The 22,414-nt window shown below is 37.9% G+C and overlaps 1 protein-coding gene across 3 annotated transcripts in view; it reads left to right on the top strand.

Moving 5' to 3' along the window:
* USP24 (ubiquitin specific peptidase 24) overlaps positions 1–22,414 on the top strand; it is a 70,027-nt gene that overhangs the window by 19,122 nt on the left and 28,491 nt on the right. For 2 of the 3 annotated variants that reach the window (XM_068953238.1, XM_068953237.1), the window contains exons 9-35: positions 82–156; positions 935–1,093; positions 2,325–2,439; positions 2,956–3,059; positions 7,212–7,319; positions 7,769–7,864; positions 7,969–8,130; positions 9,383–9,427; positions 10,039–10,146; positions 10,766–10,915; positions 11,714–11,845; positions 12,391–12,502; positions 12,744–12,820; positions 13,599–13,739; positions 13,884–13,937; positions 14,131–14,246; positions 14,876–14,942; positions 15,114–15,224; positions 15,648–15,746; positions 15,827–15,997; positions 16,661–16,746; positions 16,919–17,012; positions 17,275–17,430; positions 19,833–19,930; positions 20,705–20,800; positions 20,959–21,187; positions 22,176–22,335. In XM_068953238.1, the coding sequence (XP_068809339.1) occupies positions 82–156; positions 935–1,093; positions 2,325–2,439; positions 2,956–3,059; positions 7,212–7,319; positions 7,769–7,864; positions 7,969–8,130; positions 9,383–9,427; positions 10,039–10,146; positions 10,766–10,915; positions 11,714–11,845; positions 12,391–12,502; positions 12,744–12,820; positions 13,599–13,739; positions 13,884–13,937; positions 14,131–14,246; positions 14,876–14,942; positions 15,114–15,224; positions 15,648–15,746; positions 15,827–15,997; positions 16,661–16,746; positions 16,919–17,012; positions 17,275–17,430; positions 19,833–19,930; positions 20,705–20,800; positions 20,959–21,187; positions 22,176–22,335 (3,121 nt within the window). The remainder of the gene's footprint in view (positions 1–81; positions 157–934; positions 1,094–2,324; positions 2,440–2,955; positions 3,060–7,211; positions 7,320–7,768; positions 7,865–7,968; positions 8,131–9,382; positions 9,428–10,038; positions 10,147–10,765; positions 10,916–11,713; positions 11,846–12,390; positions 12,503–12,743; positions 12,821–13,598; positions 13,740–13,883; positions 13,938–14,130; positions 14,247–14,875; positions 14,943–15,113; positions 15,225–15,647; positions 15,747–15,826; positions 15,998–16,660; positions 16,747–16,918; positions 17,013–17,274; positions 17,431–19,832; positions 19,931–20,704; positions 20,801–20,958; positions 21,188–22,175; positions 22,336–22,414) is intronic. The other variant, XM_068953239.1, reaches the window with a different exon arrangement.

Genomic DNA, 22,414 nt, shown 5'->3' with positions numbered 1-22,414 from the left:
CTGCTGCAGCCAGATCATCTGAATAATGTAATTGTTTATAGGAAGCACGAAATGATTCTTACTTTTTCTTGCATTCTTTAGCCCATGCTGGATCCGGTTATTCACAAAATGATTAAATATGTACAGAATGTAGAAGAGAAAGACCTGAAAGATAAGGTAATGTTGTATGTATTGTGTACTTAGGAAGAACTTACTGTATGTTTTGGAAATGCTGGCAATATAGACCAGAAAATATCTTCCTTTTTACTTACAAAAATACAGCCTACTCTGAGTTCTGATGTAGCACAGAATATTGAAGAGTAACTATCCTGCATTGACTGGATTCCGTGTTAAATCCTCTTCAGTAGATATCTCATGTTATATGACCTTTTTTTAAAATACTTTCCCATGGTAATTATCAAATAGCTTTTTGTAGGTCCGCTTCTGTAGTGTGCTGAATGCCCACTTCCCTTGATAACTGCAGTTCTTATAACTTTTGTGTGCTGTGTTGATTCTAGTCAGTTTAAAACTGCTTTTGTAGATACAACTGCTGCATTAGTTGTTTGTCTCTAAGAATTTGGTAACTGTTGATGCAATTTCCATGCAACTTGTGACTACCTCCTGCATTATATCAAAATTAGCATTCAGTTCTAATAAATTTTCTAGCTTTGACCCTTTACTGTATGTACTGGAAAGTACGCGATGGGTGTGTATCTGCAGAGGAGCAATTTAATGTATCAAATTTGCAGCAAGAGAATCCACCTTAACCAAAGGTTTTGTTACCCTTTGGTTTCTAAGTGTAGAAGTAGTACTCTCAGATATCTGCAGTACTGCATTTTATAGTTTAAGCGATCTGTATTGGGTCACTGAACCTACTCTCTGAGTCACTGAAGTCTGCAATATAACAGCAAAAATAGTAATGGTTCTATTTGTCCTTTATTACTGTTTTAAACAGAGACTAGTCAGTATCCCTGAGCTCTTGTCTGGTATCAAACTGCTGTGCATGCGCTTCCAACCTGATTTGGTAACTGCAGTAGATGACTTACGGCTGGACATTCTATTGCGCATGTTAAAATCTCCTCACTTCAGTGCAAAAATGAATTCCCTCAAAGAAGTAAGTTTACTTTGTGTATGTGTGTCTGAGATGGGCTATTAGTAAATCATCAGAACCATAACCTTAAAAACAAGGGGGCACAATGTTTCCTGACAAGTTATATTGCTTCAGCAAGCACTCAGTTCCTAATAAATACCATAGCAAGTTAAGATGACAGTTGTTTGTAACTATTAGCCAGTGCTAGGACTGTGGCCTCCCAATTAGAAAACACCCAAACATCATTTGAACCTTATTTAAAAATTACAATTTCAAATTCACTTATAAGCAATAGCCTGTGCTATTCAAGAGAATTCACTTCAAGATCACTTTGATAATTCAGGGCATCGTATAGGATATCCCTTTTCTCTCTTCCTTCTCCCATAGGGGAAAAAAAAATTCATGAGATTTAATTTTTGGATTGGTGTTCTCGGTCAAGTTGCATCAGATTATCACACTTTGTAGTTACTTTTTTTGTTTACTGTTAGTTGTGAACATTGTAGTAGCACTTAGGAGCCTGAGTTTGTGGCCCAGGCTCTTTTTGCTAGGTTCTTCAAAGCAGAAGAAAACAGGTTCTCTTCTGTGGGAGTACAAGTTGTTTGCCTGGTTGTTGATTCATCTCTTCCTTCTGGAACTTGTACAACTTAATGCACCAAAAAGTGCTTTTTTTTTTTTTTTTTTTTTTTTTTTTTTTTTAGCCTGCAGAAGTGTAAGGTATTTTAGAGTCTCTTGGGTTTTTTTGCTTCTGTATTTAAGGAAAAATTGAGATGTTAAACCTCATTGCTGCTTGGTTCTTAGTCATAAATGTTGTGTATCCTTGGTGAAGTTAAAGTGCAGCTTTTGAAGACTTTAGTAGAAATGTATTTTCTCCAGCTTTCTCCCTGGAGCGAAGAGCTTGTATCAGTTCTATATTGGATAAGAATAGGGCACTAATTTGAGTGTCACAGGCAGGAGCCTGACATAACCCACTTCTGGTATATCAAAAAATTTGCAGCACAGTTAGGCCATATTTCATGTCAGAATGGGATTAAGAATCTGCTGCATCAGAGGCTGATGCCAAGAAAGTGTTCCTGGTTAGGAATTTGCCTTTAAACAACTTGTTCTTTAAAAAAAACAAAACAAAAAGGCCTCCTATGCTTGAAAGGACTCAAGTTTCTTAGTAAGCATTAAATAGATTTCTTGCATGGATTTCAATGTTTATATGGATAATGTATGTAGAGAGCATCATAAGAATTTAATGTTTTATAATTCCTAGGTAACCAAACTAATAGAAGACAGCACTGTATCAAAGTCTGTGAAGAATGCCATAGATACAGACAGATTACTAAACTGGCTAGTAGAAAACTCTGTCCTGTCGATTGCTCTAGAAGGTAAGCGCTTAAAGACTGTTGGCATGTGCTTTGAATATTTTAAATTTAATAACTTGGTCTGTTCCTTTCAATATATTTTTTTAATGGAACACTATTAGCAAAGGAGTTCAAAGGTTTTCTCATCATCAAAATAAAGTAAGAAAAACCCCGCAAATACTACTACTAACATCCAGTCCTCTGTTTGACGTCTGTGCCGATCTCTTCTGCTCTATCTGTGGTTTTTACTCTGTTTATCTATCTGTATTGTTAGCCCCTAGAAAAAAAGGGAGGAGTTCTGTTTCCAAACAGTAAGACCATATAACTGTAAAGAGCTGTCAGATATATGAACTAAAATAAGCTAAAAGTTAAGAGGCTCTCTTTAGCCTGAGGGATTTGCCTGTAACAAGAGTTACAGAACTTTCAAATGAAGATAGTTTTGTTCTTGTCCCTTTTAAAATAACTGGTTTATTATTATGTAATCAGTGTTTTTAATACTGTTTTTAAATATTAATTCAGCTGTCTTTCCTTATTTCATAGGTAATATAGACCAAGCACAATACTGTGATCGTATAAAGGGAATTATTGAACTGCTGGGCAGCAAACTATCTTTAGACGAGCTCACTAAAATTTGGAGAATACAGGTAAGATGCCAAGATGAGGCAGATGCTTTAGGTTGTGTTACAGAGGTACCCACCCTGTATCACCAAGTTCTCTAGCTCTTTGTTTATCTGCTGGAATGTATTTGTTTTCCTCATTCCTTGAGGGACAGATAATACATTGTTTAATACGCTTCAGTATTGGTATAAACTCCCTTCAACTTCATTTTCATCTCTGTGAGCTTTACCCCTACCTCAAAGGCACAGCAGAATACTTTCTGGGCAAGAACAACTCCCTCACAAGAGTTTTGTCAGCCAAGAGTTATATGCCATCCCAGAGCCAGACCTCTTAAAGAATCAGTGGAGCAAGACCTAGTGTTTTCCAGCCTTGGATAGTCTACTTGGACAATTTCATGCAATTTGAAATAACGTTTGTTTGCAGGAAACCAAAAAGAAATACAGATGCTAGTGTTGGGAGTGTGAACTATCTGAGCTCTGCATTCAAGGAAGATGACACTACATTTCTTATTATGTTTCCTTCCTCTATTTTGACTTTTCTCTGACATTGAAATTTAATGCTTTTGATGAACACAAATTCTGGAATTCTAGGCTTGTGTGGCTCTTCCTGACTTTCAGGGCTGTTGATACAGGCACAAAGAATGTTTTTTCCAATTATTAGAAGCACCTGTTCCTTAACAGCCAGCACATGTTCACAGGAACCTACCAAGTTGTATATACAGGAAGTTTATTGTAATCCCCTATATTTAAAGTCTCTTTATTATTAAAAATTAATTTTAACTGCTGAATTGTCATTTAAATTCATGTTGTGTATTGATAAAGTCCTAATAAAGAATGTGTTCTTCTTGTTCCTAGTGGAGGTTTCTCTTCTGATGGAACAAGACGTTGAGAAAATAGTGTAGTGGTGTGAATTCTTGTGTTATTGTATGGGCATCTCTCCATTGCAAAGAGATGTTGAGATGTTTATGGTATTTTAATGCAAAGAAAATCTCTCTCCTACTTCTTCCTTTACCATTTAAAATCAATTGTTCTGATAGTCTGTTGTAACACAGCTATTAAATCTTATGAATGAAATACACTTGTTGCAAAGAATTGAAAGGGAGTTGCAAAACTATTTGACTTGGAATAAGAGGTAGCCAGCCTGAAATAGGTGATAGAGAGATTGTCTAGACTAATGACCATGCCGAAAGATAATAGTTTTCCTGGCTGGAGGTATAATTCTGAATGCAGCTCACAGTGTGAGTTTACAGAGAGTGTGCTCAAAGTGTATGAATACCCGCTTAACTTCCTATATATATTAGTGACTAGTCTTTTTTTTTTTTTCCACATTTGCCTTATGTACATTCTGCTTAGCACTGTGCAGGAAGGGTGATTTGGATGCTTAATGCAAATGTCATCTGGACATTTTGAGGAGAAATTTAATCTTCCATTGCAGGAAACTCTTTACCTCCCTATGCAAATATTGAAGGTTTGAACTAAACTCTTTGGGGATTCTGTCAGATCTGTAGCATGTTTAGGCATGGTAGCAAGTCTTGTATGCTTAATAGAGCTGAAGCATGCTTTTAGCTCATTTTATATGTATTCTTTAATAAAATGCAACTTCTCTCCCCTCCTGACAGTTGTTGCCATGGTACTCCCATCAGTGTGGGAGGAGGTTTTATATTGCTCTCTTTTAGGAAAAGCTTTAGAATGTCAGAGATGGAGCGCTCCACATGTGAACTTAGTTAAGTGATGAAGATGATGATGTTTGTATTGCCTAGCCACTGGCCTGGGAGTAGGAATAGAAATACTTAAAGGAGGGTCCACCCTTATACTGGGTAGTTTAACTTCCTACAAATTTGTCTCCTACCCAGCTCCAGAAATAGTCTTTTTGTGCCTCAAGGTCTTTTCAAATCAAAGCGTTGAGGTGGGATTCAATCCTAAATGCGACTGCCTGAGTAGAATTTGAGCAGTATAATGGCTTTAAGAAATTGCATTTAACCTGATTATACAACATACAAAATTAGAACAATAAAGAAGTTTCCTCTTTGAGAACCAGCATTCATTCACAATTCTTTTTCGTCTCTTCCAGGTATTTAGCGTTTGAAAAGAAAATTAGCTTGACAGGGGAGATGCTCTCTAGAGAGAGTTCTTGTATTAGGAATACATTAAAGAACTTGTACATGCTGTACCAGACAGTATTTAAGTAAGAGAGCTTGGGTCTTCAGTGACCTATTAGATGCTGGCACAGTTACAATGCTATGCGCATGCCATTGCAGCATTTTGAAGCTGCTGTAAGAGTGATGCAGCTGGTTTGTCTCCTCCCCTCTCTTCTCCTCACGCAGTCCTGTAGAGAAGTTGCAAATATGAATAGCCTGAAGAGTAATACCTAAGACTTCTCAAACTTCCCATCGAGGAAGCCCAAGTAAATACTTACTTTCTGATTTTTGTCAGGAGAATTTTATGTAGCCTTTCTTCAGGTCCTGCTGGTTTGCTTTGTAGTGGTCAGCTTTGATAGAAGTTTTTCCCCTTTGAGGGATCTTTGGGATTTTTATGGTTCTTTGTGGCTGTTGCTTGAATGCAGTTATATTGGAATGACGTTTCCACTTCAGATCGCTGTATAACACATTAGGATTAAAAATGTCTGCCGTTGAGTCCTGTCTGCAGTTATTGAAAGCAGTTTTGTATACTCTAATTTGAGCAAATCCTTCTGACTTTTGTTATTTCATGAACATTTGGAAGGCAAACTTCCAGGATTACTGGAAGAAACATGGTGCTCAAGGAATGAAAGTAGCCTGGCTAAGCTCCCAGGTGAACTTCTCTTTTGCAGAGGAAAATGCGAAGAAGGTTATTGAGGCGTAGAGTAAGGAAAAATCATTATTGTCAGAATTGATATTTTAGCTATTTTTCCTTGCTTTGGCTTTAGTTAGTTGTGGGGCAGAGTACAAGTTAGGTTCAGCAGAGTTTAATTTATGAAATCAATATCTCTAAGTTAATATAAAAGTAAGACTAATGTAAAACCATATTTTGTCCTAGTAAAAGCGGAAGCCTAAAGGTCAAGTAAAATTTCCCTTCCTTCATTCTCTTCATATCTCCTGATTGTTAAGGTGCTTGTTCTCGTATGCGTAAAACGAAATGTTAAGTTCCTGCATTAGGCCTCCGTACAACAACCAATTATGAACTAAATGGAAATGCTTGGAGAGGGGCTCTTTTCCCCGAGGGGTGGGAATGAACTGTTGGCAGACTGTTCCCTTCATGGGTCTTGAGTTCCAAACCCTAGACTTTGCTTCCGCTCCCTGAGCAATGATCTTGTCTGCTTGCTAGTGACTCAGTTAAGAGATCTGGCATGTGACACACGGGTTGGTATTTAATTACTGCAGTATTTAAAGAAATAAGTCATATTTTAGTGAATATCCTGAAATCTGTGAAAGCCCCGGAGTTTGGGTTTATGCGAGGGAAATGGTGATTTCCTGGAAGTACTGAGATCATAGCATTTATGTCTGTAAACAGAAATAATGCTTAGCTTTCAAGAATGGTCTTGACAAATGCATGTGCAGTGTACAGAGGAAAACAAGCTATTGTGGTCAGCATGGTAGGCTAGACAATTTCAGATAGCATCTTTAACTTCCTGTTGAAATATTACTATTTTCTTGCATGTTTCAGGCTCATCAGCTGATAACAGTAAACCAAAAACTGCACCTCTGAGTGCTGTGTATTTTTCATTCTACTTCCGAGTCTTCTACCGTGATAATTTCTTCAGAACAATCCTTTTTATTTTTCATGGTGCAGATTTCTTTCAAATGATTATGTTCTTGCCTGTTTTCTTATTTGAAAGAGTTAAACTGAAAGAGTTATATTTCACTCAGTGTTCAGCTAAGCTTGTTCACGTCTGTTCTGAATTATCAATGCAACGCTTGCACAAGTTAGCTTCCTTGCAAAAGAGGTAGAAGGTCATTGTTTTGCTTCTTCCCCTGGACGCTGGCAGACTAGCTTCTTCTGCAATGCTTTAGAGTTGCTTTTCAAGGCCTTCCTGTCAGTGATATGAGGAGCAGTGTCAGTTATCTACTGTTGCTAACGTGTCAGAAGCCGTTACTCTTCCTCGTTAATAGGAATAGCAGGATAATGCCTACATGAAGATTTTTTTCCTCTACTTTCTTTGGGATAAAGACCTACCATCTTGTGTTTCCTTTCTCTTTTCAGTCAGGACAATCCTCCACTGTGATTGAAAACATACATACCATTATTGCTGCAGCTGCTGTAAAGTTCAGCTCTGATCAGCTGAATCATTTATTTGTTCTTATTCAAAAGGTAAGTTTTCACATGGGTTTACACTCGTTAGAATGATAATTGATGAGAAATACTTGTGCATCCAAGTTCTTTAAGCTATAAAATAAGACTTAATATACTGATTTTTTTTTATTTATTCTTTTTAAACCCAAATGGCTGGTCTGGTACTGTACTGCTAATTGACTTATGTTTTAAGTATGTATTATTCAGTGCTAAGATAATTTAAATGTGAAATTTTTATTATTATATCTATTATTTTATAGCACATATTTGGAAAACAGTTAGCCAAATGAGTATTGTAACTTCCAGTAACAAAAATGAGAAAATACACAAGGTAGAAAAATACTTTTTTGTGTTTTGATTGTACAGCAGTAAAACAATTGTAAATTATGTTTCTCTGTACACTTAAGACTTAACAGAGTGACAATGCTTGCTGTTGTAATAGTGAATGTTATTTCTTTGCTGTACAGAGCTGGGAGACAGAGACTGATAGAGTGCGACAGAAGCTGTTGAGCCTGATAGGGCGCATTGGTCGAGAAGCTCGGGTGGAGACAACCACTGGAAAGGTATGTGATTGTGAAATAAAATATCTTTTTTTTCTAGGTAAAAAGTAGAATTTCTTTTCTTTGCAGTTACTAGGTGCTGACTGATCTTGCTTTTCTTCCTCTAGGTTCTGGAGGTGCTTTGGGAGCTGGCTCATCTTCCGACGTTACCATGTAGTCTTATTCAGCAGGCCTTGGAGGAACATTTGACAATCCTCAGTGATGCCTATGCGGTGAAAGAAGCAATCAAAAGGAGCTACATCATCAAATGCATAGAGGATATTAAAAGGGTTGGTTTATTATTTCATCTTTTCCAAAATCACAGATTATCTAGTCTTGATGTTGCCCTTTTCTTTCAAGATACACAAATTGCACGTCCCATCTGTAAGTTCTTACCTTGGGGAGTCCACGAGAGGGGTAGGCTTTGTGTGAGCCGGTTTGTTGACCATGAGACTCATAGTAAGTCTCTTGCCTTTGTTTTAAACAAATTTTCAGCACAAGGAGTGATGAGTTTATGGGAAACTACCAGGATGGGCCCAAGGTTAGAATTTGCAAATGGAACCACTGTAAAGGTATGTCAGTATTTTAACTGTCCCTTTCATGTGAGAGCCTAGATTATGTTTCTTGGAGTAAAGCATGTGTTCTGGCATGGCCATTAAACAAGTCTCAGAATGCAAATTGATATTTAAATCATAGTAATTTTGTATTTTATTAAAATACTTGTACTCTCTTCATCTAACATGAAGAACTCATTTTTGCAGCTGCCTGTGCTACAGTATTTCGTGGCAGCAGCAGAGGCATGCATGGCTTAAAAGACTGCTCATAATCTTTGCTGCATTGTTCACATAGCAGGCAGTTTTTCTGGAGGTCTTCAGGAATGCTTCTGTCTTCTTTTTCTCAGTGTAAACAAGCCCATTTGGGGGAAAAAAAAGTGGGGGGGGGGGGGGGGCCTTGTACTTCATTTTTCTTTCATGATAAACTGGGTTTTTCTGTCCTGTGGCATCTATAGAGGATTTTAGTTGTTTAGGGGATGTAGTATGTTATGTTCTTGATATTGAACACTTTTTTTTTTGGCGTATGTCTAGAACTGCAGATTTCAAGCTTTGGAGTCTCAACATCTGTAGAATTTGCAGTTTCTTCTTTCTGTTCTTTTCTACTTTCCTGTTGTTGTGTTCATTTTAATAGTGTTCTGGCAGGGGCCTTAACAGAGGTACTGCTGTGGGGAACACTAGAGGAAAGTCATAACTAACTGCAGGCTGGAAGGGACTGTGGTAAACCTAGAGCAGATTTCCAAAAATACGTCATTTGCTTATTTGTCTGCATTAGGGGAAATGAAAGTGTAGACCGGGAGGGAATGTAATATTAAGGCAGCGCCCTCAAATACATGAGGGAGTCTTCAGAAGAGCGCTCTGTTATGTGGCTAGGTTACTTTAGTTCTCTCTGAGTGAGTAGGTGGCATTGATTGCCGTCAATATTTAAACCAGACATCACTTCTGTGGAAAAAACAACCTCAGTACTGGTTTGTGTGGTCAAACTTTACAGAAAATGAAGCCTCCCAGAAACGTGATGAGCAGTTCTTACAATGAGGTAGGCGGGTGCTCTGTAATTTGTAGGATGTCTTTCAAAAAGCAGCTTAAATATCCTTTGCTTCCTATCACAGGACTCCTTGCAGCACCAATCACAAATTTCTTCTCATCTTTTAACCCTCGGTGGTGCTTCAGGTTCTTTCTTTCGTCATTCCTGCTCTAGCTGTAACTGCCCTCGTTTGACTGTATTTGCCCTTTTATGCCCTGACAGGCCTCCTTCATCTCCCATTGTGACTGCCTAATTGAGGAAGGTGGTGGTTATCCTCTTGCTGGTGCAACCGTGTTCTTTTTTTTTTTTCTTTTTTCTTTTTCCCCCCCCCTACTTAATTTGCATGTTTCCTAGCAAGGAGGTGGTACTTTGGGCTAATAATAAGGATGGCAGGGTATTATATGTGTGTGTCAAAGGACTATTGTGGAAAGGGAAGGAGGGCACCTTCAGTGCCTTTGGAAAGGGTCCAGGAACAAGTAACTGAAGACTTCTGAACTGATGATTGTTGCTTTAAAATGGGGGCCTTAAGAGAAATCATTAGGCTTCTGGGAATCTAACAGGAATGTTAATCTGTTGTTGAGCAGGTACACATGTGTAATTGTTCTTACCTTTCTTACTACCAGTCGTCCCAGCACAATAATCCTCAGTTTGTGTGGGTGGTGCCAGCTTTACGTCAGCTCCATGAAATCACGCGCTCGTTTATTAAGCAAACTTACCAAAAGCAAGACAAGGTAAGAATATGTGTCGAAGTTCTTGAAGGCCTTATGCCTGTAAGGCGTCTGCTTCTCTAGAGCATAGAAGTTTGTGTGTTTAGAAGCAAAAAAACCTGAAGTGTATGGTGTAGTGAAAGAACATAGGCAAAAAGTTCAAGTAAAGGTGATGTGTGCTGTCTGTTTATGTATGTATAATCTGTGCTTGGTGTCTCTGGATTGGTTTATTTAATTCTCACTTTCTTTTTGGTAGAATTATTAACCAAGCAAGGCTCTATTAAGAAATTATAATAGCTAATGTTTAGACCAGCTGGTTTGTAACTAAATGTGAAGTTGTTATTTGACACTGCTGCTTAGAAAACAGGCTAAAATACTCACAAGCCATGTGTGTTATGTTACGGCTAAGTGGAGGTGTGGGACTTGGTTTTGCGATCTGCAGTGTGCATGCTTCAGCAGTGCTGAAAACAGTAACATCAGAGGGCTACAGATATTTGGAAGGTTACAGCTGAATCTGGTGAGGCAGGAAGCATTCTCCTTTCTCATAAAAAACACATTTCTGTAGAAGGGCAGAATTCTATGTGCATGCCCGTTTATGTATTTTCTTAAAACCTCTTTTTTCTTTTTCTTCCCTCTCTCCAAGAGTATTATTCAAGACTTAAAGAAAAACTTTGAGATAGTGAAATTGGTGACGGGCAGCCTGATATCATGCCACCGTTTGGCAGCATCTGTGGCAGGTCCAGGAGGGCTTGTTGGAGCAACATTAGTGGATGGCCGATACACTTACCGGGAGGTATTGAACCCTGATTTTTTTTACTGCTTTAATTTTTTTGAAAACATGGTGTTGTGTATCACTGAGCAATTTGCATAAGATTATGTGATGTTTCATATTTGTAATTCACTGGTATATATATTCCCTCTATTGAACAATTACACTAGTTTTTATTTATAGTTCTGATATTTATCTATTAAGTCTTTCTTTAGCCTTGTTATAATATTATAGAGCAGAGGTGGCCATGCAGCAGTCCTGCAGTTTTCCTAGAAAGTCTTTAATTGGTTGAGAGCTACATCTCTCCACCCCAGCACTGCCTGTCTCCAAACTTGTGCATATTTCAGCTTTTCCATCAGCCTGAGTTTGATTGCCCTTGTATAGATTATATCTTTGAATCTGATATGGACCATTAGAAACCTGAGACAGATTTGCCAGATGGAAGGCGCCCACACAGATGGCTTATAACAGAAAAATAAAGTAAAAGTTGAATTTTGGATGTGGTTAGACAAGTTGTGACTTTAGTAACTACTTACTGTCAAATAGTATCAGTAAAGTAATAGCAAATCCAAGGTGAATTGAGTATACCTTTTTAAAAAGATAACCAAGAAGAAGTCATGTTAAAAGTAGTGTAAAACAGAAATAAAGCTCCCTGCAGAATCAGGTTTCCGGTTCTCCAGGCTGTGCAAAGTGTAATGTTATTGGACCATTAAGTTTACCAAAAATGGGGGGAAAAAAATCAAACTGTACTTTGAATGTTGAAAGTGTTCTTCTTTTGGAAAGAAAAGTCTTGAAATTGAGTTTTTATTTCTTCTTTTTCAGTATTTGGAAGCACATCTAAAATTTTTGGCATTTTTTCTGCAAGAAGCCACCCTTTATTTGGGCTGGAATCGTGCCAGGGAGATCTGGGAATGCCTTGTAACTGGCCAGGATGTTTGTGAGTTAGATCGAGAGGTAAGAAAAATTTGAAAAGTTAATTCCTGTGGCTGAGGAGTGGAACTTAATGGATCGTGAATAGCCTGTGTATTTGTTGAAGAAACATGAAGAAGCATGTTGCTCGTGTTACAAACATGAGCAATAAACGTAGAGTAATGCATTATGTGCTTTATGTAAATTAATGGACCGCTGTTACATGTTTGCTTATGATTAGGATGCTCTTTTTATCATTAAACTTGACTGGAAGAGGAATCTTGGCCAACCAGGAGATCAGTTGTATGTTTATTGTTGCTCATTTGAAGAGTACTGCCTGAAAGTTTGCAGGGTCACGTGAGGCATTCAGTGTTATTTAGGTGAAAGATAAAAAGTACCCCGATGTTGCAAGACATCTTATATAATATGTAAGGTTACCGTGTGAGACTTTGAACCTCGTGCTGCAGATAAAAATGACCATCTCTCTATGTAGTGAATTACTGTAGTACCTGACGTAGTTTTATACAGCATTGTCAAACTAAAATATTTGCAATGAGAGTGGGTTAAATACTTCTGCCTTTCATTCACAGATGTGCTTTGAGTGGTTTACAAAAGGACAACATGATCTAGAGAGTGATGTACAACAGCAACTCTTCAAAGAGAAAATTCTTAAACTGGAGTCATATGAAATTACTATGAATGGTATGAAAATGTTTTTTGTGAACAGATCTTTGTTTGAATTATCAGAAACTTGTTTTTTAAGCCTTTAAATTAAATGTCCAAACAGTTCTAGAAATCCGTATTACAAAGGGGTCTTTTTCTGTCATTCTGAATTTTTGATAAATGTTAAGGAAAAAGGTAATCTTTGTATGCGGTATCTTTTTTTAAAAAAAAGATTAGAAACGTATGTTAAATAAAAAGTTTACACCTTTTTAACTTGCAGGTTTTAGTTTATTTAAGACTTTCTTTGAAAATGTGAACCTGTGTGACCATCGACTAAAGAGGCAAGGAACACAGTTGGTAAGTGTTCTGCAAGTTCATTCTTGTATGCTACCTGTGGCATCTTGGCATCTTTAATAATTAACATTATTGATTTCTAAAGTTAAAAATCCAGATTAAGGGAGAAAATTGGCCACTGGTTGCTGCAAGTTAGTATGTAGCTTCTAAAACTTTGCAGAAGGAATGAGTGAGCTAATTCTTTATTAAGAATCAAGAATTTGGAAAATATTCTATTCCACTTTTAATTTTTCTTCTTTACACGAGATTTAGTATTATCTCATTCAAGTTCTAACCTGCAATCGTTTTTAAGTCTGTGATGCTTCGCTGTTTTTCTTAAATTAATGGTTATATGCTAAATAGTTTTACGAAGGCATTCTAGAGCTATATCACGGAGAGTTAATTTACTTCAAATGCATAATGTTTTGCCAAGTATCATAGCAGGTTTTGTGATGGTTTATTCCGTGGTTAGTTACCACTTAGACTTTGAAATAATTCCATCCCTGATTAAATTTCTCAGTGTTTTTGAGGTCTCTAATTCTTCAGTTGGCTTGACTGAGAGTGTTCTTCTTTGTCCACTTGTAAACAAACATCTTGTTTCTAGTGTAAATATGTAAGCTTGCAGCTATCGATTTCAGTTTGCACTGTGTCAAAACTTGACAGCATGCTGGAAAAGACAGTTTTTAAGATTGAGTCAAGTGGTACTTTTCTAGCAGATGGAGCATGATTTGTTCCCATGTTTGAACTTGTTTTTATATGTAAGAAATCCAGTCATGTCTTACTCTTGCTCTTTCTTGCATAGAGTGTAGAAAAACTGGAATTAATAGGAATGGATTTCATTTGGAAGATTGCAATGGAGTCACCTGATGAAGAAATCGCCAATGAAGCTATTCAATTGATAATAAATTACAGCTATATTAATCTAACTCCTAGGTTGAAAAAGGTAAGCGTATATTAGAATGTGAAAGTGCTTTGACAGTCAAGCATTTGATGCTCTACATGATAAACTGACAGAGCTCAGTGAGTAATGCTTTTTAACAGTGATTCCCATGAGTTAAGTTCTAATTCATGTCCTTTATATCTTCAGGATTCAGTATCACTGCACAAGAAATTCATTGCTGATTGCTACACGCGACTAGAGGTAAAGGACAAATTTTAATTGTTCTTGTGCCTACATCCTTTCCCAGTTTTGTATTGTGGTATTAGGATAATTGACTATGATAATTCTATTTAAAGAAAATTTTCTTTCCACCAGTACTGCTTGTTCTCTCAGCTTTCCAGAACACGCTGATCGTCAATATAAACCAGCACTTATACTCTACTTTATATTCTAGGCAGCTAGTTCAGCACTCGGTGGTCCAACATTAACGCATGCTGTTACAAGAGCTACAAAAATGCTTACAGCAACTGCTATGCCTACGGTGGCAACATCAGTTCAGTCTCCTTACAGGCAAGTCTGCCTTTAAAAGGAATCAATACGACAGTGGATATTTACTACGAGCTACTTCCTGCATGATTTTGAGTGCTAATTAAGACTGATTGTATTAGCTGAAAATTTTGTGCTCTGTATTCCCTTCTCAGTGTTGGTAGTTGTATATTCTGGTAGCTTCTCAGTTAAATATTCCAATTAAAATGTAATTGGAGTTCCAAAGAAGTTTTAACAAAACCTGCGTAGAAAACCAGACTGAAAGCCTGAGTGCCAGTCATCTAAACGTTTGGGGAGAGATTTGGTAAGATTTTGGGGGCAACAGGATTTTTTTCCTTTTTAGTAGGAGAAAAAAGGAGCACTTTTCAACCTTCTGCTGTATTTATGTTTCCTTAGATGTGTGTGGCTTATATGTGAGCACAGGGTGGGTCATCCAGAAATATGAAGCTTCTTCAGAAGCTCAGTATGACTCAAATGGTGTAGTGCAAGCTTCTTGCCCTGTTTTGCTAGTTAATTTCATCTAATTACCCTCAGCTTTAAGGACCTGCTTTAAGGAGTTATATTTGAAAGCAGCTAATTCATGATAGTTACCTGTGGTCATTGAAAATTAATCTCTGAGACAAGTTACTCTTGTTTTGGGTGCTTATCCCTAGGTCTACTAAACTTGTAATAATTGAGAGACTGCTGCTGTTGGCAGAGCGTTATGTGATAACTATAGAGGTAAGATACGTAATTTCTTACTAGGCAAGGCTAAGAACATAACTTCTAATATTGTTAAAAACAGTAAAAGCTATTTAAGCCTACGCAGCTGTAGCAGCTTTGTTAAATACCATCCTGAAACCGTGTTTGTTTTCAAGGACTGTATTCACCATTGTCCTTGTCTTCCGGTAGGACCTTTATTCTGTTCCTCGAACTATTCTACCTCATGGTGCCTCTTTCCATGGACATCTTTTAACACTTAATGTTACATACGAGTCTACCAAAGATACCTTCACCGTAGAGGTATGTGTACACACGTTGTGTCATACCATGTTGATCACGTAGCTACTGTTCTTTTTGTTTGGTTGGTTTTGATTCCTGGACTGAACGGGAGAAGAGAGGGTTTTTTGTTTTGTTTTTGTTTTTACAGCCTACGGTCAGCTTGAAAAATTTGTATGAAAACGTTGAACAAGTGTATAAGGATACCGCAGTGGAAATGCTGGGGGGTGAGGGAAGCGAGTTCTGATCATCCTTCTAGGATGGGAAAGACGAGTCATTTGCTTAATATCAGTGATGGAGCATTTCCACTGCTATCTTAGTCTGTGTTGTGGGCAATACCCTAAGAACCCTCTGCAGAGGAGCAGGAAAGCATTAATAGAAGATTTCTTTCTTTTAGGATTTACTGCTCGAACAGATTGACCAAACCAATGTCGTTTAATTTTACAGGCTCATAGCAATGAAACTGTAGGGAGCATCAGATGGAAGATAGCAAAGATGTTGAATTCTCCTGTTGATAATATACAGATATTTGCCAATGACAGCCTGGTATGTTTACTACAAAGTGTTCTTATTCTTTATGAATTTGACTCTCTTCACCAGAACTAAATGGTGAATTTTTCTTGTAGCTAACTGTAAATAAAGATCAGAAACTGCTCCACCAGCTGGGCTTCTCTGATGAACAAGTCCTTACAGTAAAAACATCAGGAAGTGGGACTCCATCAGGAAGCTCTGCAGATTCCTCGACTAGTTCCAGCAACAGCAGCAGTGTCTTTAGTTCATCCTATGCAATGGAGCAGGTACAACGTGATAGCTTAAAACCTGCCCTTCTGTTTTTTGTTTGTTTGTTTTTGAGAAGAAGCCACAGCAGGGGTCAAAGAGGTAGAGTAAGCCGAAACAGAAGCTGTTCACATCAACTTGAGTGTCTAATCCTTAGCAGTCCTGGTTTGCTTTCAAACTGTGATTGAAACAAAGCATTTAAAAACAGTATTGCTTTAAGCATGTGGGTTTGATTTTTTTTTTTTTTTTTTTTTTTTTTTTTAAAAACTGTTCAGTCACTTAGGTTTCCCTACTTAGTGTTTATTAATCTCTACAGGGTCTTCCATTAAACCTTGATACAAATGAGACTCATTTGATTTAATTTTGAGATTATATATTTGGAGGGAGAGGGTGGATTTCCTCTAATAAAGCTGCAGTGTGAAAATAAAGTAGGAAGTATCTAGCTAGCATGTTGTTCAGACCATTCCTGGTCTGTTTTGTATAAACTAAATAATTGGCTTCAAAAATTCCTTGTTAAGAGAAATGGGTTAATGGCAAAATTCAAATGTTTTCTCAGTCTGGAAGGTAGATGAGATTACCTGGGGCCAGGTTAGCATCTGGGTGGATTGCTTCAATGAAGAGCCCTGTTAAATAACTTATAACAAGGGGGGAAAAAAATCCTTGTATTTCTGCTTAATCCTCAGGAAAAGTCCCTCCCTGGAGTAGTCATGGCTCTCGTGTGTAATGTGTTTGATATGCTTTACCAGCTTGCCAATCTAGAGGAGCCAAGGTAAACAAGCTAAATGGTTATTAAATATTGAAGAAATGCTGGTGCTGGGAAGTTCTAATAGCTGCTTATTTTGCTGTGTGTGTGTGTGTGTGTGTGTGTGTGTGTGTCCACCTGGCCACGATGTGGCTGAGAGCACCATATTTTGCACAAGTAACTTCTAGTAACTTTTCAGGATAACACTGCGAGTGAGGAAGCTTCTACTCTTAATTCCCACTGACCCAGCTATTCAGGAGGCCCTTGATCAGCTTGATTCCCTGGGAAGGAAGGTATGGATTAAACAGTAACTAATCTTGGTGAACTTAGCAAAAAAGGATTTTACTATGGGGTTTCCTAAATTCTCTGTAAGATGATAATATGTGAAGGGTTTGAAACTCTACAGCAAAATAATGCATGTCTTAAGGATGAATGACTTATTTCTGAGCAGTTGGAGGTCAGAAGGTTATTACAGGGATTATGAGAAGAGGTGTTGTCAATTACAATGAAATGCAGTGTTCTAAGCCTATTTCTTCCTTGGCTTATTTGTCCTAGAAAACACTGCTGTCGGAATCAAGTTCTCAGTCTTCAAAATCCCCATCTTTGTCTTCAAAACATCAACATCAGCCCAGTGCTAGTTCAATCCTAGAAAGTCTTTTCAGATCTTTTGCTCCAGGCATGTCCACCTTCAGAGTGCTCTACAATTTAGAAGTAAGTAAACAAATTTACCCCTCTCTGCTTGTATGGGTTTTTTCTTCTTTTGTTTTTGTTTTGTGGTGGGTGCTGGTTCTTTGTTACTACTGAGATTTAAATGGTTGAAAGTTTCTTGCCTCAAGTCCATCGTTTTTGTCATGTTATGGCCTGCTTTTTTGCACGTCAAAATTCCACACAGGGCGTGAGAAGTAAAACAAGTTTCCCTTAGACTTTGCTGTGAAGCGAGGCTCTCTTGTGCTGATTTGCAAGGTGGAGGGAGTATTCTAAATTATGTGGAGAGGAGCATAGAAACATGAAAGTCCTTGCTGATTAGGTAAAATTCCTGCGTAAATCTCTAGAAACTCTATAAACATATGATTTCATCATGCATAAAATTTCGACTCTCTTAAAAATGAATAGGAGCTGTTTAGTTTGTTTGAGTTTAATCAAACCTATATGAAAGACTGATTATTTTAAGGGAGAATGGTACTACAGATTCTGAAGGAGCTGGCAAAAAAGAATGCTAACATTCCTGCTAGATAAGTCTAACGTATTCTGTCTGTAGTTACAAAGGAAGAATGTTTTTATGAGAAGTATTCATCTGTAAAGAATTTTCACTATCCAGATATGCAGGGCCCTTTACCTGGGAGTTTCTGGGCTGTTTTATTTGTGCATGTGAAGCAAATGGAATACACACAATTTCTTATCCCTTAACGTTTTCCTGAGTGAGTTCTGTATCCAGCACTCCAAAACGCTGGGTCAGACCCTGTGAATAAATTCTTTCCAAGTGTTCACTGCATGGCTTTTGAAGAGTGTAAGAGGGTTCAACCAGTGTCATGTTAGGATGCATTAATCTGCGCATGCTAGGAAACTGGGCAGTTTATAGTTCTGCTGGCAGGTCCCGCAGTTTATAAGAACTGATTACAGATATGGCTTGAACAATTTAAAGTTGGAGAACTGGTTGCAGCAGTCTCAGAAATAATGGACAAAGTCAGTGTTCTACTATCACTCCTGGTGCGTGCAAACATTGCTGTAGGAATTTTCTAATGGTGGTTTTCCTTTGGGCTTCTGCAGCCTAATATTATTAGGAGTTCTTTGCTTTTCTACGCTCGCTCGTCATGTTGCGGCAGCATTTCAGAATCTCTCCCCTTTTGTCCAGCTGGAATGAAAGATAATTGATGATGACTCTAAAATATGCTGAGAAGTTCTACAAACAAAACAAATGGTTTAGCATATCACAGCAAGGATATCTTGTTGAATTGGCATGTTATATTACAGTATGATGAGATGGCTATCTGCTGCTTCTATGCCAGAGAAAATAACAAAAGCAAGTAATAAGTTGCTTGCTTTCCTGGCAAGGGATGAGAAAAACTAAATTGGGCTAGATGTGCAGATTATGTGAGTGGACTTGTTCCTCAAGTCCATTCAAACAAGATAAGGTCTCTTAGAAGATAAGGTCTCTCAGCAAAATACAATGTTATCTTTTATCCCCGTGCACTGGTAATCTGTTGAAACTATGGGATAGACTGGAATATTAGGGTAACTGTTTTCTGAAAAATGTGTACAGGAAACTTGCAGGTTATATGAAAGAGGTGAAAATTAAATGTTACAGTTGTTCTGAGTTATATCCTGCCCTAGGGTAACAAGATTTTATACCTGGAGCTCTGTATCCATTCTTTGGACCTGTGAGCCTGAAAAGGGTATATTTTGTTTTCCAATATGCCTTTGGCTATGCATGCCAAAGAGATTTTAAAAAAGTAAATAACTTATATTTTGTATTTAATTTGATGGTAAAATTAAGTGAAATTGATTGCAAACATACATGATATCTGACCTCCAGCGACTGCAGACTTCTGTATGGCTATGTTTCTGACTGTAAATGCACTCTGTGAAATTTAGTGCTGACTTAAAACAAGAGGAGCAATACAGTGGTATTGTTCATCAGGGCCATAGAATTGCCTGGACTGGTATTTAAAAAAAAAAAAAAAAAAAAACTGCCGTATTTTAGGACGCATTTAAAAATCTATTTTAAAATGAGTTAAGATGCAAGTCGTCTATAGGGTATTTTCAGGGTTGCTGTCAACTGAAAATCTAGAAGGGAAGAGGATTTTCTTTGTCTTCAGAGCCTAAAGACACATTCTACATGCTGGAGTTAGGCACCTTATCCTTTCTCTTATTGTATAAACAGCAACGAGGAAAAAATGCCCTTTAATACAGAATAAATATATGTAATAGCCTTTTTTGTCCTGAGTATTTTTAATATGATTTCTCTTTACTGTTTAGAGCTTCATGTTGCTGTACCGTGGATTACTTCCTTCATAGTGGAAAATTTTTTTTGTTATGTTTTTAACTTTCAGCAGTTAAACAATACTCAGTTTTTTGGTTTTTTGTTCTCCCTGCCCCCCACCCCAACCCCCCAGGTACTGAGCTCCAAGCTGATGCCAACTGCAGATGATGAAATGGCAAGAAACTGTGCCAAATCTTTCTGTGAAAACTTCCTCAGAGCAGGAGGTTTGAGGTGAGATTTCAAAATCTTGACGCTATTTATAATTCTTCATTTAGTTAACCGTTCTGTGTGGTTTCTGTTTTCCTTTTACTGTGCTGTATGTACTGTAGCACGCTCGTATAGCAGTCAGCTTTTTTCAGAGAGAAAAATCCACCCAAATCAGACCTTCCATTACCGAATGCTTGAAAAGCTACTGTAGCTGTCATAGTAATATGACAGCGTATATGGTGTTAAACCCAAAAATACAGCTAGCTTCACAGCTTGTGAAGTATAAGCTTTTACTATCGTAGTTGATATTTGGATAGTTAGCATTAAACTGTTCCGGTTCAAATTGCAAGTGTGCATATTATGCAAACTACCTCCTGCAGAGATAACAGTGGGAGTTTTTAGCAGTTGTAGCCTAGGTCATGCACTGGAAACAGAATTAAATTTTACCCTCTCTCCAAAATCCAGACTCTTCAGATGACAGTTAAGGCATAGTGTGAGTAGTTTGGAAGACCTTGTAGTACTGCTTGTGCTTGTGCCAACTTCAAGTATATTTTGCTCTTAGTAATTTTTGTTTTCCCCTCCCCTCACGAAGCATTTTCCAACATGAACAGAAGTCTCCAGCTTGCAGATGTAGGAGGGGAAAATAGGGATGCTGGCCTCCAAAGATGCTATTTTGGCAGTTTTAACTGGCACTCAGCTGACTGAATAGAAGGATAGGGAAGGATGGAGATAAATTACAGCTCTCTCCTAATACGAAACACTTTCAAACAGAGCCTGTCTATTAATCTGTTTTTTAAGTTTGGTGGTGAATGTGATGCAGAGAGATTCCATCCCATCAGAAGTAGACTATGAAACAAGACAGGGAGTGTATTCCATCTGCCTGCAACTTGCAAGGTATGTAATTGCCTTTTATTAGATAGTTCTCCATTCTTGGTTTTTGAAATGTGCCTTTCACACACAAGACTGAGACTAAATGATGCTTTGATTTCTGTTTCATTTCCTTGCTATGAACATTCAAAAATAAGCCTGATATTTTTGCTCTGTGAATGTAGGTTCTTGCTTGTTGGCCAGACAATGCCTACCTTATTGGATGAGGATTTAATTAAAGACGGGGTGGAAGCATTGTCCTCACGTCCCTTCCGTAATGTCAGCCGACAAGGAAGTAGGCAGATGTCCATTTGTGGAACGCCGGAGAAATCATCCTACCGACAGCTCTCTGTGTCTGATAGATCCTCCATTAGGGTAGAAGAAATCATACCAGCGGCGAGAGTTGCCATACAAGTAAGGAAACATTTGATAATTTAGGGTGATATAGCAGTGTGATTTCCAGTGGCAGCTTTGTAACTCCTGGATTTTTACCCAAAAATCCACCTGTTGTACTGGCTCTTACCCAGGTTCCATTTGAAAGCCTCTTAAAATCCAAGCCATCTGTCTCACTTCCCTGTGACCATCTGAATTTTAACATTAAACTTAGGCTCGGGAATTGATTAGTAAACTGGTTGCTTGACAAATCACTGCTGTACAGAGGGAAAGAGCACCCCAAAGCACACCAGAAATGTAGAGCTGCATTGAAATCTTCCTCTTAGGGTTTTATTTTCAGTCACACTTCTTATCCGGAGCAAGATCTTAGAGTTATTTTTCTGGGAATAGAAAGGGAAAGGTTCCTGCTTGAACTCGTGGTTTATAGCATGTTTCTTTGAATTTGGAATTTTGGGAGAGTTTCATGTATCAAATACCTTATTAAAAATTAAATTTGTTTGATGGTACCTAGGGAAAAAAGCAACCAACTCTTATTCTCAGTAGTTTAAGAACACCTCGTTTTCCTCTCTGCCACTGTAATTAATTTTAGAGTGGCTATTTACTAAAGCAATATAACCTGAAAGGAGGAATTCAACCCATTTGAAAGATGAGTCCAGTTGAAGGAAGCGTCATAGTTAATACAATGAATGTACTATCTCCAGGTTTTTAGCCAGTGCTTCCCTGACAGATAAATGCTATTGAAATTAGCATGCCTAGCTCCAGATAGAGGAAAAGAGTATCTAGAGTGGAGACTTTAAAAACAAATGATTTCCTGTGTAGGGGACAATATTAATCTCTCCTTCCCAAAAAGAAAAAGATTCTGGTATCCTTGAGCCTGCTTAGAGAAGGGAGAAGAAAACAAATTCAATTGGGAATTTCGCATGATCCTGAAGATGCATTCCTCTTATCCCTGTGATTAACAAAGGTGGTTGAATGTGACAGAAATAACTGTTATTTCCTGTTCCGTCAGACTATGGAGGTGAATGATTTCACTTCCACAGTGGCTTGCTTCATGCGACTCTCTTGGGCTGCTGCTGCAGGACGGCTGGACCTCGTGGGAAGTAGTCAGCCAATAAAAGAGAGCAACACTTTATTTCCTGCTGGGATTCGAAATAGACTTAGCAGCTCAGGTAGTTAACTCTGTCTCTAAACCATCTTAATTAAAGAAAGCGTTCAGTTTATTCTTAGTCTAACACTTGAAAAGCTTGA

Source organism: Struthio camelus, chromosome 8, assembly GCF_040807025.1.
Source record: "Struthio camelus isolate bStrCam1 chromosome 8, bStrCam1.hap1, whole genome shotgun sequence".
Classification (NCBI taxonomy): Eukaryota; Metazoa; Chordata; class Aves; order Struthioniformes; family Struthionidae; genus Struthio; species Struthio camelus.
The sequence above is the reverse complement of the archived record's forward strand: the minus strand, read 5'-3'. Positions and strand labels throughout refer to the sequence as shown.